The sequence below is a fragment of the Epinephelus moara genome, chromosome 1, assembly GCF_006386435.1.
Source record: "Epinephelus moara isolate mb chromosome 1, YSFRI_EMoa_1.0, whole genome shotgun sequence".
Taxonomy (NCBI): Eukaryota; Metazoa; Chordata; class Actinopteri; order Perciformes; family Serranidae; genus Epinephelus; species Epinephelus moara.
Window position 1 is genome coordinate 45,900,109 of NC_065506.1, and position 17,445 is coordinate 45,917,553.

The 17,445-nt window shown below is 41.2% G+C and overlaps 1 protein-coding gene across 3 annotated transcripts in view; it reads left to right on the top strand.

The window, feature by feature from the left end:
• Window positions 1–17,387, top strand: part of txlng (taxilin gamma) — a 765,700-nt gene extending 748,313 nt beyond the window's left edge. The window contains exons 1-11 of one of the 3 annotated variants that reach the window (XM_050052799.1): window positions 6,001–6,051; window positions 8,873–8,981; window positions 9,630–9,777; window positions 9,969–10,060; window positions 10,366–10,536; window positions 10,745–10,939; window positions 11,504–11,623; window positions 11,765–11,839; window positions 12,018–12,110; window positions 12,206–12,301; window positions 12,394–17,387. In XM_050052799.1, coding sequence (XP_049908756.1) covers window positions 8,889–8,981; window positions 9,630–9,777; window positions 9,969–10,060; window positions 10,366–10,536; window positions 10,745–10,939; window positions 11,504–11,623; window positions 11,765–11,839; window positions 12,018–12,110; window positions 12,206–12,301; window positions 12,394–12,792 — 1,482 coding nt within the window. In that variant the 5' untranslated portion in view covers window positions 6,001–6,051; window positions 8,873–8,888 and the 3' untranslated portion in view covers window positions 12,793–17,387. Of the gene's footprint in view, window positions 1–6,000; window positions 6,052–6,952; window positions 7,160–8,872; window positions 8,982–9,629; window positions 9,778–9,968; window positions 10,061–10,365; window positions 10,537–10,744; window positions 10,940–11,503; window positions 11,624–11,764; window positions 11,840–12,017; window positions 12,111–12,205; window positions 12,302–12,393 lie in introns of those variants that run through there. The other 2 variants (XM_050052808.1, XM_050052818.1) reach the window with 2 other exon arrangements.
• The last annotated feature ends 58 nt before the right edge of the window (window positions 17,388–17,445 follow it).

The window sequence follows — 17,445 nt, forward strand, 5'->3', positions numbered from 1 at the left end:
CAATTATTTTTTCTATAGCAAGCTTTATGAATTTAATGTTTAAATATACAAATGATGAATTATCTAATTTGCATACATTTCCTGAACAAAAATCTGAATATTGGATAAAGCCATGGCTCAAAATTGCTGCTTTATTTTATTTTTATTTTATTCTTTTATTTTTATTTATATATTTTTTTAACAGAGGGAATTTGGATATCTTTTTAAATCACTCCTTACATCAGAAAAATACTGACAATTGCCATAAAAATAATCAGTTATCACCATGTAGATAGGAATTCAACATTTACAGTACAATCCAGTCTATATCCGACACTGCTCATTGCAGATAGGCTTGTAACTATGACGGCTGATGTGAAAATGTGAATGGTCCTTTCAAGAGTTAGTGTTTGGTTTGTCCGTCCTGGGCTACTGTAGAAACATGGCGGTGCAACATGGTGATCTCCATAAATGGGGACCAGCTCCCTATGTAGATATAAACAGTTAATTCTTAAGTAAGGCAAACACAACACTTCCTAGTTTCAGATGATTATACACTAAAGAAAACACTTATCATATTACACTGAATTTCTCCCAATAAAACCCTCTAAATCCAACACACTGGACCTTTAATATTGAACACTGAGTTGGCCTATCTATTTTTGACTATATATATATATATATTTTTTTTTTACATATTTCCCCTGATAAAGCAGCAGAGTTCCCATTGTATTTTGTATAACATGCTCAAGTATTTTGGTGGCAGCTGTGGCACTCAGGGCCCTTTAACATGTCTGTGACCAGGGGCCCATTGTCTTATAATCTGTCAATAATTAAACAGCTCTTACACTGAAGAGATGCCATACATACACAACCATAAAGAGTTGAAATATCTCATGTAGGAAAGTTACACTGAGCTAATAAGGAGTCGGCCTGATCAGCCCAGATAAGTGTTAAACTAAAAACAACACACCAGCTGAGCCTCATGAGATTCTATTAACTATGACAGGAGTTTGACAAATGCACAAGAAAACACAACACTGGCGCCCCCTGATGGCGAGACAAGGACCTCGGTCTATCCTAAAAACAGTTCATACTGGATTTTGTCAACACATATCAACAGTTGTTTGTTGTTTCCCTCAAAATAGATCAATGACACCACTGGATGACCTCTATTAACCCACCAGTCCTCCAACGTGTGTGTGAAGGGACACTACAGGTGAAGAGGGTTATGTTTGTAACTAATAGATGCCATGAAACCTCCACAGTTTGTTACTGACATTAAGTCAGTTATGTTTTGCATCACAGGTTTTCTGAAATTTTATGTTAAAATAATCAAATGAAGCATTATCTTATTAATTATGTGCTGATGTGCATAATATACTTCCTGAACAAAAATCTGAACACTGGATAAAGACATGCTTCAAAATTGTTTTTACAACTACAACTTTTACAGCCTTTGTTACCTCACCAGCCAGACGCTCGGTGTTACTCAAGTGGAAATCTCCAACACCTCCTTCAGACACTCTGTGGATAAGGGAAGTCCTTAATTTTGTCAACTGGGAAGAATCAGGTGCATAATGAACAGCTCCCTGAGGACATATTGCACAAAGTGGGATCGCTTTTTTAAGTATATACAAGAGCTGGACTTTCCAGATATTCCTGAATGATTGATTATATATTTTACAGACATTAACCTGTGATGTGATGGTCAGTTGTCCGACCAACAACCATTATAGTTATGTTTTAGTATTTAGTGTTATCTTTATCATCATACACACATTTCCACATATTTTTATATTTCAATTTTATTACTATGTTATCTTATTCGCTGTCTAGTTCTGGGCACTGATTTGGTTTGTAGTATTTGTCTTGTTTTAGTCCTGCCTTGGTTTTGAATTGTTCTTATTTTACTTACTACTTATTGTGTCACGATTTGGACTGACCAAATATTACTGTGTTTTCTATCTGTTTTATTTGGAACATTCCAATAAACTGATCACTTTGTGGCTGTGGGCCCTGATACTTATTTGATATGTTCGTGCATCTAAATGTGGACATATATAACCTGATTTTTTACTTGATTCAAACTGCACAAGCCTCCATTTTAAATTGTGTATCACTTGCCTGTACTTTGCACTTTTTTAATTGTAAACCTTTTACCTTTGCTGTATTTTATTACCTTGTAAAGCACATTGAATTGCCCTGCCGAATGAAATGTGCTATACAAATATAGTTGCCTTGCCTTGCAGTATATATTAGGTTTCGACCTAGTCTTGTTTTTTTTCCCTTGCTATAGAAGTGTTCTCACTACTGTCCATACCAACACTACTGTAGTTTTACCTTAATTCATATTTACCGCTCTGATTGTTTGAGAACAGAGTGCATCTTTAAAGGAAGGGAAGAGACAAGGCCAAAAAAGTTGGATGGTGTCGTTAGTCATGTATATTAAAAGATCATATCTGTGGTTTGTCAAATCCTTTAGCTACAAAATTAGACTTCACATTAGTACAGACATTTTTCTCAGCCATGCCACAGTATTCTTGGGTTTTCAGATGCACTGAATTATTGTTCTGAAGGTGTTTTGTTTAACCTCCCAGGTTAGTTACCATTTATCTCACTGTGGTTCAGGTCTGTTTTTATTTTTGTCAGTGTAATAGTTTTGTTGCACGATAAAAAGTTGTGTTTGTAAATGTGCATGAAACATGACATGCATATGGTCTGCATATACTCTGGCTCACCACCAGCCGACTGATTCCCCCTCACGTAGAGTTAAAATGACTCTTCTCTGATTTCTTTGAGTTCTTAACTCAAATGGAACGTGTCGACTTACAAAAAGCTGACACGTTCCATTTGACAGTTACCTCAAAAAGCCTGATGAGGAAATGGAGCCAGTGGTTTTGTACTCATCAGTACATCCCAGAATCACTCTGGACTGCATGAATCCATTAGCAAACTTACTTCTTAATAATGTGCACAAGCTTCCATGCAGCTGTACCAAAACCAGTGTAGCACACCCTCACTATAATGATGTCAGCCTTTGGCACTCCAAACATAAACCAAACTCATGCAGGGAGCAACTCCTGCACTTTGTAAAAACTTTAATCCTTCATGGTCAGTTTCCACAGACTGAGGGACATTTTGATTTCTCTAATTTTCTAAAAAGTTGTTTCTTTTACCGTTACGTGAAGAAACGATGACATGCGTTTGATTGTGGTGCTGAATATAATATTCCATGAGCACTGAAAGATGCTGTGAGCGGACCACACACACTGGTGTCCCTTTAACCTCTGTGGAGAAATTCATTTGGACAAACAGGAATAGCAGTATATTTAATTAAAAAATTGGAATTAATTACTTCTCTGCAATTTTTACACTTTGCAAAGTCATGTCACCTGTGGGCCATGTGTTTGACACCACTGCTCTATTGTTTTGAAAACTGGGCCCAGTGAGTTTCCTTCAGGATAAATAAAGTTTGATTTAATCGAATTGAATATTTCAGTTTCATGCAACTACTTACTTTTCAGATTAAAAATGTTGACACCCCTCCTGTCCTGTGAAAACAATGAATCTCTGTTAAGTTCTGATGAACTGAAGGGCTAAGTTTTCCTTTATAGGTTAGGGAAATGATCCTCTTCTTCCTCTTCTTAAGCCAAATAAACTCTTTAAAAACCATCTTGGCTCAGCTGGAAAATGCTTCGTCACAGAGCTGAAAACCAGCTGTTTTTCTGACTTTTTAGAGGTTTGTGGTTCTCACAGGACAGCCACACTACAGCCATATGATCTTATAGAACATGATGCATTGCTGTAGATCAGGGATGTCAAACATACAGCCCAGGGGCCAGAACCGGCCTGCTAAAGGGTCAAATCTGGCCCACTGGATGACTTTGCACACCTGACTCCGATGCACCTGTGAAGGCTAAGAGGAGCCTGGTTTAAACAGTGAGCAGATATTTCATGTAAAAAGCTGCCTGAGAGGCTTTTCACCACAGTACAGCTCTCTGAAGTAACAGTGAAGACTTCCTGTGGTCTGATTTAAAGATATTGAACATTGTGTAAAATATTGTCAACCAGCAGCTTCAGTACAAAATAATCTGCATCAGACTTATATCGCTAAAACAATACGGGTAGAACTTTGTTGCTAAGGAAGACAGCGGGTGACTGAACCTGCTTCTTCATGAGCTTCTACTCTAGTAGAAAATTCTGAAAAAAAAGGTCACATGTAATGAAAGTGAGTAGTCGACTGACTGAATGTGGAAAAACTGAGACATGCTGTTGAATGTGCTCATAACTTTTCTGACGTTATCGCAGCTGTTCATTAGTTTTGTAAACAGATGAATGTTTTCAGAATCTTTACACTACAAAAGGAAAACATTTGAAGAGGTTGTTATTTACAGGTTATCATGTGATGGTTTTACTGGTCCGGCCCACTGGAGATCAAACTGGGCTGTATGTGGCCCCTGAACTGAAATGAGTTTGACGACCCTGCTGTGGATTAAACCACCCAGGAGAATATAAATGAGTTAGGCAGGAAAATGCAACATACACATTAACGCAGCAGTAATATTAATCTAAAGACATCAGGTATGATGGTAAAACACTCACAGGGCCCTTTTTTTAACATAATAAGTACTTTTACTTTTCATACTTCACATTTTGTTGATAACTACATATCGGTGGTCTACTCCTATTTGAATGCAGGACTTTTACTTATGGTGTATTTACAGAGTATATTGCCAATTTAACTTAAGTAAAATATCTGAATTCTCTTTCCCACCACTGACTGGTCGCACTCTTAAGTGCTAATTTACTGATCTACCTATTAAACTCTCAGATACTTTAATTTTTTGAATATTTAACTGTTGGACCTCTTTAGTTTTACTCTTTAAAACGACTTCTTAATTCTCAGTATGCAGTAATTAAATGTTCATCTACATTTAATTACTGCATACTGAGAAAAAAAAAGCAGCATGTGAATTCAGTCACCTCCAAATGTCACTCAGCTCCAACACCACAGTTTCCTCTCTGTCAGGAGGCAGACTTGATGAATTCAGCTGCAGGTGAAGATGTTTTTAACAGGATGACATGGTGAAGGAATATAAGGAAGACACTGTGAGGAAACAGTTGCTGTTGGGACTGATTTGGTATCAAGTGGCTGTTGTTTTCTTCCGTCTCTGACGTCCCGGAAAAAGAGGAGCTCAGAGATTTTTGCTTTTGTTTTTGACTTCAGCTGCGTCAAATTAGTCAGATTACTACCGGAAATACGAGGGTGCTGCCTTCAAATTAAAAGCATAGGCAATGTCAAGTTGGATGTGTGGGTTACATTCTCATATAGTGGGTATGGTGTAGTCAGTGTGACTTTAAATATATATATATATATATATTATAGGTCACTTAACACTGAATTTCAGATTAATTAAATGGGATATTTGCATCACATACCAAAGAAGCAAACACAGTTAAAGCCTACCAGTGATTATGTGATGACAACATCTTTCATTAACAACTTTTATTAAAATTATCATTATTATTTAGGGATGCATGACATTGGATTATTTGCTGATATCTGATATGCCGATACATGACAACTCATTTTGCTAATAACCGACACCTGTATCAATATACCACCTAATTTCAGTGATCATCAAGTCTCTTCTGCAGTGGATTTAACATCATATTATACATGCATACTCTTATTGTGCCGGCCCACCAGCAGATGGAGACATGAAATACAATACTTTTCAATGTATGTAATTATTCATTGTGCAAAACAAGAAAAAGCATGGTGGCTGATTCTAACAGTTTATTTCAAAACCAATATTGGCTGATACCAATGTCAATGTCATCCCTGTTATTATTATCATCATTGTTATTATTGTTGTTGTAGTAGTTGTTGTTAAACAGGTGTAATCTGTAATTTTTAACAGTGGGAAAACTCATCTCCCTCGTTGCTTGTTCAACAGGAAAACACGCTTTATCTTGAAAAGCTTTAACCGGAAGTGTGACTTGTACACGGACAGTCACAGCTAGCTTGATAACTGTGTCCTGCTTCCATCCCGTGTAAAAGCACAGGTAAACGCTCTCGCTATTTCATCAACGTATTTTCTTCACCTGTATTGTGTCGTGCCGATTTTACCAAACCTCAGTGCAGTGTGTGACCTGTTACTGTCACCTGAAGTGTTCAAGTGTCTGTGTTCAATATCGCACATTAGATATTCGCCGAAGTAAAGTTCACTTCTAGTGTTAGCCAGCTGGGCTAGCCACTTACTAGCTGTTAGCACAGTATTAGCATTAGCCCTGCTAACAATAGCAAACTTGTTAGCTTACGTTGGAAATTAACTTTACATCTTCCCGACTAAGTGGTGTTAATGATCAGTTGCGGTTGACACCAACAATGGGAATGTCAACGGGAGTTTATTTACAGGGACAAATAAGGAAATGCTAGCTGTGCCTTTAGCTAAGTAGCTAGCTAACATGACCAGGAACCGTACGCGCCGTTCTGTCCTGATTCGATGGGACGTCACGCCAGACTTACTTTGAAATATTGAAGATTTACAATATCCGCATTGATATCCAAAAACACATTGCAGATACTAAACCAATTAAGACCTTTTTAAATGTAGAATTGGGTATGTTTTCATTCGGCTTAATTTTTATGCTCGAATTAATGCGCATCCCGCTATTTTTGTCAACTTTCTAAAGTTGGCTAGCTACTTATCACCACCAGGGATAACCAGAAACCCCCGTCAAGACCAAGATGCTACATTTTAACATCTTAAGATATGCAGTACAGTCATGCCGTATGTTTTGTAGTGGTTATATCGTTAGGTAAAAGGATCTCGTTTCATTTTTTTTTTTTTTTTTACCAAGGGTGTTCCCGTAAGTTTCCTCACGTATATAGTATAGTAGCTAAGTTAGCATCGCAGCTAGCATAGTAGCCGCTAATAAGTAACATGTTTTGCGTGCTTGCCAGTGTCAGTGAGTTGGACAGGAAACTGCAGTGAAGTTAGGTGGTCCATATTACATCCAGTTTTTACTACAGTCACTAATTATTATTCTCAACAGCAACACTGGCACAGTAACTGATGTGTTAGCATTTGACAGGCTGATGTAAGTTAACTTTAGTGTGTAAGTGTTGCTTTATGTTAGCATACATCATACTCCCCACTTAGCCGACAAGGTAAGTTAGCTAGATTACATTTAACATTAACTTCCTTAAATTGCCTCTCTAATGTTTCACTCCACTGTCGTAACATTATGTAGATATGTAAGAAATGTCCAGCGATATTCAACCTGTTGGCATTAATGTGCGTGTTGGCGTGACGGTGCTGCTACGGCCTGACACGATTGACATGTTAGCAGGGCTCGTAAGAATAATATGCTTGACTCATATCTGTGTGGTTGTAAGACCAAAGCATGTGGCTGTGTTAAAATCAGAGAGTAGTTCAGGGTGTAGCTCCCCTGTAATGATCCCAGGATGAGGCATGCTGTGTGCTGGGCTGACATTTGGCAGGTTGCTCCTGCTGCTCAACACACGTGGTTGACTTTTGCTGTCTGCTGTTGAAAAAGTCTCATTGCATGGATAAGACGGTATTAACGTGGCGAGATTACTCCTCTCAGTCAGGTTTTGTCACATGGCAACAGCCACAAAGCTCAGCACGTTTACAGAGAGGTTGTGTACTTGTCATCTCCTGAAATCTCCTGTCCTAGTGCAGATGTGTTGCCATCAAGTCCTTGTGTCTATATATAAAATTTATTTGGGCTGCAGAGTTTGTAGGGGTGGGGGAAATATCAATACAGCATAGTATTGCGATATTGTCGTTCATTTATGGTGAGGACTCATTTTATCTCTGTTTAGGAAAATTATACAGAGATAATTATCGTTTTATCGCCCAGCCCTAGTTTCTCACTCTTGACCCCCGTGCATGTCACCTCATGTCCTCTAACAAAGTCCTAATGTTTAACTACTACTGACTCCTGAGCAGACTGAGCACAGCTGGTATTGCAAAATTTGACACCCAAATCCAACCTCACACCTGAAGCCACATTATTGCCCCGTTTCATCCATTACTGACTGTTAGCTTGTCAGGCTAATGCGACACAGTGTCTCTTTCCCTCTCCTTACTGTGCATTGCAGATTTACATGAAACACATTAACACAAAGGGCTGGCACAGTGAGAGAGGGAGAGAGAGAGAAATTACGCAATAAATTAGATTTCAGGGTGGCACAGTGGTTAGCATTTTTGCCTCACAGCAAGAGGGTTCCTAGTTCGAACCCCGGGGTGGGGGTGCCCTTCTGCATGGAGTTTGCATGTTCTCCCTGTGTCAGTGTGGGTTTCCTCCAGGTGCTACAGCTTCCTCCCACAGTCCAAAGACATGCAGGTTAATTGGTGACTCTAAATTGTCCGTAGGTGTGAATGTGAGTGCGAATGGTTGTCTGTCTCTATGTGTCAGCCCTGTGAGAGTCTGGTTACCTGTCCAGGGTGAACCCTGCCTCTCGCCCAGTGTCAGCTGGGATAGGCTCCAGCTCCTCCGTGACCCCCAACAGGACAAGCGGTTACGGAAAATTAACTAATGGATGGATTAGATGACTTCTGTGATAACTTTCCTGAGTTGTAAAACCCTGTCTCATAGTATCACAGGATGATGTGCAGTGTTTTGGTGTCTGAAAAGCCTCATGCATGTGTTATTCAAACTGAATTTCTATGTAATCGCCTCACTAACACCTGAAGCAGCGAGCCCACATCATCACAAGACCTTTTTACTTGCTTTTTTAAATCATCAGGAGACTATATTTAGCCCAAATGTGACTCCCAGTACTCATGACAAGTGTTTGGTCAGGCTATAATCTCTTTATAGTTTCTAACAATTCTTGTTGACTATGATATTCTAGCTCGTAGTCAGGACCAATGGAGACGACAGAAGTTTGTGAGATTGATGTGGCGACCAGAAGAATAGTGGGAGGCAGCGACTCTCCACCTGAACTGGACAGCCCATGTCAGGTAAGCACTGTTAACTAGTGTTAAGCATCATTACTATTTTCATTGTTCAATAAGTTGCAATACATGAGCTGCAACTGCTCCACTAAAAGTAGCTATTCCTTTTTTAGCAATAGTGTTCTTTCAGTACATGAGTTTTGGTACCAAAAAACAAACTTTTTATTTCATTTTCTTGTCATTCAAAAAGCCAGAATTCTCAAACATGTTAAATGTTCAGTAAATAAAAACGGGTCAATTCCAGGCTCTTGCCCGCATAAAATCATCTAGAATTGTCAGAATTTGGTTTAAAATCAGAAAACAGGGATCTGCCCAGACACTTAAGGACTTAACAGTTTTCAAGACTGTAGTACAAACACATTTTAGTTAGTACAAGAAGGTGCTGAGGTTAGATACCCAGCCCTGGGGTAACATAGAGGTAACAGCAGTCATCTGTTTACATCAGACTTGTTGGAAAATTGAGGGCGGGGAAGATGAAGTAACCATGTGTGGTGAGTAACATTTCCCTCCAGCAGCAGGCGCTTTGAGGCACCATTAGGCAAGGCACTGAACCTCCTGCTTCTTTAGTGGAGCTGCTCAGTGAAAACTGCATCTCTTCAGTGAGGCGTTCCAGCTGCTTTGTGGTCATTTGTGTGTGTGTGTTTGTGTTATCAGGAGGAGGTTGCGGAGTTTGGTTTGGGGTTGTGCTGCGCTGATGAGGAGAGGGGAGAAACTCCAGGCAGAGAGGACAGTCCCAGCGACCTGGTGGAGGCTGAGCTCGACCCTGGAGGAGATCTCAAGGCCGGAGAGGACAAGGCTTTTGGTAGGAACACGACAAAGTATCTTACAGGCACTTTCGAGATGAGCTTGTTACATAAATATGATGTCAGTTTTACATCTCGGTCACAAGTCAGTCATATTTGTGTAAAAATTCTCGTCAGTTTCATTAAGTGGAAGTTATCACTGGAATAAAGTCATTCAGTTTTTCTCATAGTGTTGTGGTTTATGTTCCAGGAAAGGAGGTCGTTCTGTTGATGCAGGCTCTGAACTCTCTCGCCACTCCTGAGGAGAAACTAGCTGCTCTGTGCAAGAAATATGCAGACCTGGTAAGTAAATATCTGAATATCTGCATATGAACAGCCAGACTGACTGATCCTGAGGCAACTAACAGAGCTGCTGAACCTTCTGGATGGTGTTTGCCTGGTTCAAAAGCTCTGACTAGCTGAACACATCTCACATTTGTTCAGCGATTCAAATCAGTCAGATGGTGTGCTCAGTTTTGTAGTTGGGATTGAGAACGGGGGCTTTTTTGTCATGTACAAAGCCTGAAAAAATGGCCACAAGTGTGAATGAGACAGACACGGCTGTGCGGGAAGTACAAATAAAATCTCTTGATGTTGGCCATGTGTAGTTGGAGGAGAGCCGCTGCATGCAGAAGCGTCTGAAAGCCCTGCAGAAGAAGCAATCTCAGATAGTGAAGGAGAAGATCCACCTGCAGGGAGAACACAGCAAGGCCATCCTGGCCCGCAGCAAGCTGGAGAGTCTCTGTCGGGAGCTGCAGAGACACAACAAGACACTGAAGGTACACCTCAGCCACCACCTTTCACTGTCATAAGGCAAACAACCACTTCTAAGAAAAACTGTTTTCAGAACGTGAAGAAGACATTTGTTTAGTCCAAGACAGTGTGCGTCTCTGCTCATATGATGTCACATGTTGCCAGGGTAAACAGCACATATATCTCTCTCCTCTCCTTTTTTAAACTCATCATTGACCTCTCCCGTCACCTCAGGAGGAAAACGCCCAGCGGTCCAGGGAGTACGAGGAGCAGCGGAAGGAGGCCATGCTGCACTTCCAGATGACCTTGAGCGATATCGAGGTGCAGATGGAGCAGCACAGCTCCCACAACACCAAGCTGAGGCAGGAGAACATGGAGCTGGCCGAGAAGCTGAAAAAGCTCATCGAGCAGTACGAGCTGCGAGAGGAGGTGAGTGGACAAACCCTGCGTTTAGAGCAGCTGTGCCCTCATGTGTGAGCGTCTTCATAAACTCCACTGCAAACACAGAAATCATGGTAGTGTAGAAACTGCCTATTTATCTCTGCTAACTCTGAGTTTGTTTTCATGTGGAACTTGAATCATGACAGAAAGTACAAGATGCTTTTACACATAGGCTGTTTTAGTAAACCAAAGGACAAGGACAACATTCAATTTTGGCAAAAATAGATTTTAAAAAAAGCGAAGCAATACCACTCATGTTCTCAAATATTAGTGCTGAGGTGTGTGTCTGTGTTTGAATAGCTAAAAGACATGTTAGACCACTGGAAGGCTTCAACTGTGCAGCAGCGACAGGTGGTGTTGACATAGTCAACAAACTTCAGACTCTTTGAAACCAGACCTGACCATCTACATTTTGACTGACTTGGTGTTTATTAAAATGTCCATCAGGTTAAAATACTGCAAGGGGAGATAATTCAAATGAACAGAATACGATCAGGGCACATCACAGGTTGTTGAGCCTGATGGTTATTCTGATGTGCATTTCTCTTGCAGCACATAGACAAGGTGTTCAAGCACAAGGAGCTGCAGCAGCAGCTGATGGACGCGAAGCTGCAGAGAATCACCGAGATGATGAAAGAAGTCGAGGAGAAGCAGCAAAGAGAGAGAGACTTTGTGAGTACATCTTCTGCGCCTGTTTCAAACAGCAGTATTAACTGGCCAGTAGCTGAGCAGAAATGAAATCAGTGGATTAGTGGTATTATTGGAATTAAACAGTATTCAGGATCATGAACTGACTGTACTGTGATGCTTCAGCTGCTGAAGGACGCCACGGAGTCCAGACACAAGTGTGAGCTGATGAAGGAGCAAGAAACACAGCTCAAACAACAGGTAAATACTCACAAACATTTCCTTGGTGGATCAGAAACATGTTTTTGGGCTCTGCAGTCATCAACACTGTTGTTCTTTGCTGGAGGTGTGCTGTAGAAGCCTTGTGTTCACCTTTGTGTACATAAACCCAGATGAAAGGTTTTAAAATGACTCACTGCTCCCCTCTCTCCGCTCTCAGCTCTCCCTGTACATGGACAAGTTTGAGGAGTTTCAGAGCACTCTGGCTAAAAGCAACGAGGTCTTCACCACTTTCAGACAAGAGATGGAGAAGGTGACTGACTGGCCTTGTCCTGTCCTGTTGGCTTAGTGTTTGTGTCTCATTGTTTTTCCCTGGCAGCTGTTTTAACTGTCTGGATTTACCTGCAGATGACCAAGAAGATCAAGAAGCTGGAGAAGGAGACGACACAGTGGAGGACCAAATGGGAGAGTAACAACCAGGCTCTGCTGCAGATGGCCGAGGAGGTGACTCGAAATCTTCTCTTTGCTTTTGGTTGATTCGGTAGTATTAGAAAAACTGAACTTTAATACTGATGAAACGTTGTGTCGTGTTGTAGAAAACTCTTCGTGACGGCCACTTCAAGGCTCTGCAGGGGAAGCTGGAGCTGCTGGAGAGGCTGTGCAGAGCCCTGCAGAAGGAGAGGAACGACCTCAACAACCAGCTCAGCCTCCTCCAGGAGCAGGGAGACAAAGGGACCACAGCGCCTCCTGAAGCCCAGCCAAGGGAGCCCTCCAACGGGGAGGAAGACGAGGACGAGGTGGAGGAGGAGGAGGAGGAAGACGAGGAGGAAGACGAGGAGGGCTTGGCGCAGGGTGACGAGCTGGAGACGGAGGGCGTCCACCAAGCTCCCAGACCACCTGAACTGGACCCCACGACGGCTGCTACTGACAAAACCACTACTACGACGACGACGACCAGCCAGCCTGCAGAAGCACCGCCCTCACAGCAGGACTGAACGAGCCTACACCGCCCGAGTGTGTAGGTGAGACGGGTGTGATCGGAGGGCTCCACACACCTCCAGCCTAGTTCCATAACTAGCCAGAGAAACCATCTGCAATGGGGATAGAGATTTCTTTTCTTTTTTTAATCCTAGACTTGCCTCTCCAGGTTTCTGAACAGAAACTGAACCCATATCATTTTTTTTGTGCGATAGTTAAAGAAGAATAAAATGATTGTATCGAGGATTCTATTCTAAAACTTTGCCCACGTTTTACATTGGTTGTAATAATTGGCTTTGTGGCGAGCACTTGGTACTCCCTGTTTTTTACCATAACTGTATTTTCATAGGAAAGTCTCGTGCAAATTGAAGCTAGTCAAAGTCAAATTGGCCTTTTATTTCTCTCTTCACATGGTCTCTCCCTGTAGTGTCACATGTCTCACTGGAAATTCTAGTTTGATTAAATTGAAAAGTGGGTTTATCACGTGCATATTGTCGCAGGTCACTTTGTATTAACGTAGCCTTACTGTCGGCATGTGATCTGGAAAACTGGAGGAGGAAATGGGACAGTGTAGAGTCAGAGTTGGGCTTATTTGACATCCGTCTTGGCCACAGGGTATTAAATATATTTTTTGATCACGTTTTAATTTTCTTGATTAGAGCAGAAAGTGTCGCAGCAAAATGAACCTTGTGCAATAGGTGGTGCTGGTTTAAAGCTCTGAAATATTGACAACTTGTGGGACAGTTGGTGAGCAACTTCGGCTGTCGAGCTCAACTACAACATGCTAACTAGCTGGCAACATGCTCGCTAATTGCCAGTTAGTATGCTAGCAAGTAGGGCTGTCACTTTATCTGAAAAAATACAATAATAGATTTCTAATAATCAGTTTGAATTCAAAATTTTGAAGCGTGTTATCCCAGCAGGCCACGTTTAGCACTCTGACCCAGACATGACCTGTTGGTAAAGTGTGGAGGCAAATTTGAGTATTTGCATTCAACACCAGAGACAGAAAACTTGTGGTCAAAAGCTAAACATCACCATAGCTACAATGAAACACAGCCCTTGATTCAAGGAGGCGCCGCACATGAAAAACATACAGTAATAACTTGATCATGACTTTTGGAAATTGTGACAGCGCCATTAGCTCGTTTGGTTGCCAACTCATGTCTGTGCTAACCAGAGAAAAGGCTAATGGTAAAATTACTTGAATGATCGGCACCGTTTGGCCCGCAGAGCAGGCTGGTCGAGCTGCCTACTTCTGGTCCAGCGCTTTGTTAACTTGAATGTGGATAAAATTATTTAATCATGCGGCTCATCTAGACTTTCCAAATGTTATTGGACCAAATGGACGCTCCAAAAAAAATGTATCCACTGATGTACAGATGTCTCTTTCGCCATGTAAGTCTATGGGAAAAGTCTTTTTGTGCCCCTTCCTGAGAGCCTGTGCTAACCAGACAAAAAGTTAGCAGTTTACTTGAGATATATTTATAGCATTAACTCACGCAAACCACATCTCCTCTGAAGCGTTTTATTGTCTGGAAGGTTCCTCTGTTTGGACTGTGGTTCTCTAAGTCGAACTCTAAAACAATTGGCTTTTATAAATGCTCACCTGACTGGGCTTGGTGTCAAATCAAGCCTCAGAAATAGCCACCTTTAAGGTAAATTATAGCTTCAACAGTTGACCACAAGATAATGAGTCCACCTTTGCAAAATTCAGATTTTACAGGTGGTGTTGAGGCCACTGTGGTGATGAGAAAGCTGAAATATTTTGAGAATAAAATTGTAATTTTGAAGAGAAAAAAGTCATATTTCAAGAAGTGTAACTTTGCAAAAAAAAGTTATATTTTGATCAACGAATGTGGAAGACTGATTAAATCAGAGGACATGTTCTTGCAATATTATGACTTCAAATTGTCTCCCTGCACTCGAGGGATTTTCAGGAAACGATTCAACATGTTCTGGATTCAATGCAGAACAAAACCCAGTGCGACGTCCATTAGATCTAATCTGCAAGTCAACATTTAATCATGAGTTTAACAGGTCTGTACTAGCTAATGTTGTTGAGCGTCCTCTGTAATAAAACATGACTTGATGAACCCTTTCAGCCCGCCCTTTAACACGAGTTGCTCCTCCTCAGCTGTAACTCACACTTGAGGGGTGTATGCTGCCCCCAGTGGTCAATTTGTGCGTCACTTTGAACAGGACTCTGTGGTAGGTGTTGTTAAAGCTCACCTCTGTTACTGCAGGTGTCACCAATTTGACCAGGACTGAAATCGTAAGCATTAGAAGTTGGGTTTGATAATTTAATCTCCCATTTAACCTTTTTTTGTTTGTGTCCCTGTGAGGAAACATAACGAGGGATAATACGGGAACTAGAAAAACATGAAAGCTCAGCGATTGTCTGCGTGCAAAATGTGTTACTTGATTTTAATCTGCATTTCAGTTATCCACTTTTTAATGAACCGTATCATTTGATTTCCGTACAGTCAGCTCAACAGCGTGTACAGACAAGAGCCGAGTCAGGAGTTCTGACACACAGTTCGTCCACTGGCAAATTATGTTCTGTAAATTATGTTAGAGAACATCAGAATAATGAGCCTCGACGTCTTTGACACTTTATACTGGAAGAAGATTGAATGTGATTTTTCTTTTCTAATGCATTTAAATAAAAAGATTTGATTTCCATCAGCGATGCATATCAACAGGAGCTGCAGCTGTTACTGTACACGAGGAAACTCGTCAGTGTGTGTAGACACCTGAAACAGTGAATGTAGGGAATCAGTTGTCGGCAGTGTCAAACTGAGCTGTGGATCTTGAAACTGGCAGCGTTAAGAATAGAAGCCCCTCAAATAGAAATTAAGGTACACATTTGCACCCCGTGCGTATTTTACCTTTTGTCACTACAGTTTTGTTTTTTAATTTGGGGCACTTCTGTCATCCCCAAATGACTTTTGTGTAACGATTAACCACCCCATTACGTTGAATTCATGAACAAAACGTTTCTCTCACATGCCTCTCGTGAGGGAAGAATCCAAAAACAGAAAATTATCTCGTTATAAACTGCAAAACTATTTTGAAACATTTGTTAACAAACTCTCACACAACTCGTGCAGTATAATCCAAGTCCCATTTATCCAGTCGTATGCTCAGTATCTCCCAAGCAGACTGCGGTTTCCAACAGGGAACTGAAACATATTTATGTTCTCTTCAAAGCCAGACTCCATTGACAAATATATAATTTTACCTTGCTGAACACAGGAGCTGCTGGTGTATTGTCATTTGGCACCACAGCTGCATGAAGGGGCGAAGCTGTCCTCCACATTCTGTGTGCGGTCCTAATCCTCCTCCTCTTCATCATCATCCACCTGAATATTACTATCTGACCTGTTGAAAGTAGCTGTCTGAGTTACAAAATGATCCTGTGCGTCCCGTTCCTCTGTTGTGGTGCAGCTGTGTCCCACCGCCACATTTTCTTCACTGATTCTTGGTCGAAAGTCTCCAAAGGCTCTGACGGAGGTGAAAAACTCAGTGTGCAAACATGATTAACACAACGTCAGATTTGTTTCTGGATGTGCAACAATTTTAGACCAAAAAAAAAAAAAAAACAGACTCAGTGCGCAAAGACCTTTGAATTATCTCAGTTTTTGGATTCTTGAGGCAGAAGTTTTCTTTATGAATTCCCCCGTATAACACAGGGTGAGTAACTCATATACAAATGGTCATTTTGGGGGTGAAGTATTACTTTAACCCTGCTTGCTCCACTACCTAAGCAACAGCTGATACTGCAGCTACTGTTCCACAACAGATCCGAAATCTTGAATACAGGAGTTAATTCTCGGTGCAGAGTGATCTGCTCACCCCGTTATTGCTTCATCTGCATCTGTAGTTTGAATCCCTTATTTGTGGGTACAAGGCTGATTCATGGTGTGCACCTTTTTTGCCGACTATTCTCTTTGAGATCTTGTACGCAGCGGGAAAGAAAATTGCTTGACTTAAAGTGTAGTGGTGAAGAACCAGATTCCCTCAGCACTGTTGAATTTGTTGTTCCGGCCATTCTTTCCTCAAGTGGCTCCTTTTTAACTCAGTATATTGTAAAGACGGTGAGAATCACAGGGGTGATACAACACATAATTTTCCTTTACAAATGTAACAGTGCGACTTGAAGTAACGTCCTCGAAGACGTCGCCTTGCAGTCTGATTGATTCTATCTGTGATGTCTCCTGGTCTTTTCCACGTTTCTCCTCCTCGTGGATCTATCTTCACATTTAAATACTAAACTGATGTAAACACGTACAGGGTCAGGTGGTGTGTGCATAACTTTCTTTCGGGTGGAGGACAGGTGTAGTCCAAGGGAGCCGAGGGAAGACTTTTCAGCATCTGTTTCCTCTTTCTTTGGCGTTGCCCCAGATTGACTCTCAGGTAATGTCAGAATCTACCTCTGCAGGTGAGACTAACTGTGAAAGAAGAGGCATGAGTCACCATAGCTTCGGAGAGCTCTATTTTTACTAAATAAAGAAAAAAAAAGATGAGCCCACACCCCCTCTTTGATTGTACAATGTTCTTATAGTCCTGTCTTGCTTTTCAATAAACATTTTGTAGAATTTGCAAAAGCCATGGATTTATTTCCTCACTGGGTCTTGTGTCATTTACTGGGTGAAAGAGTGAAGTGG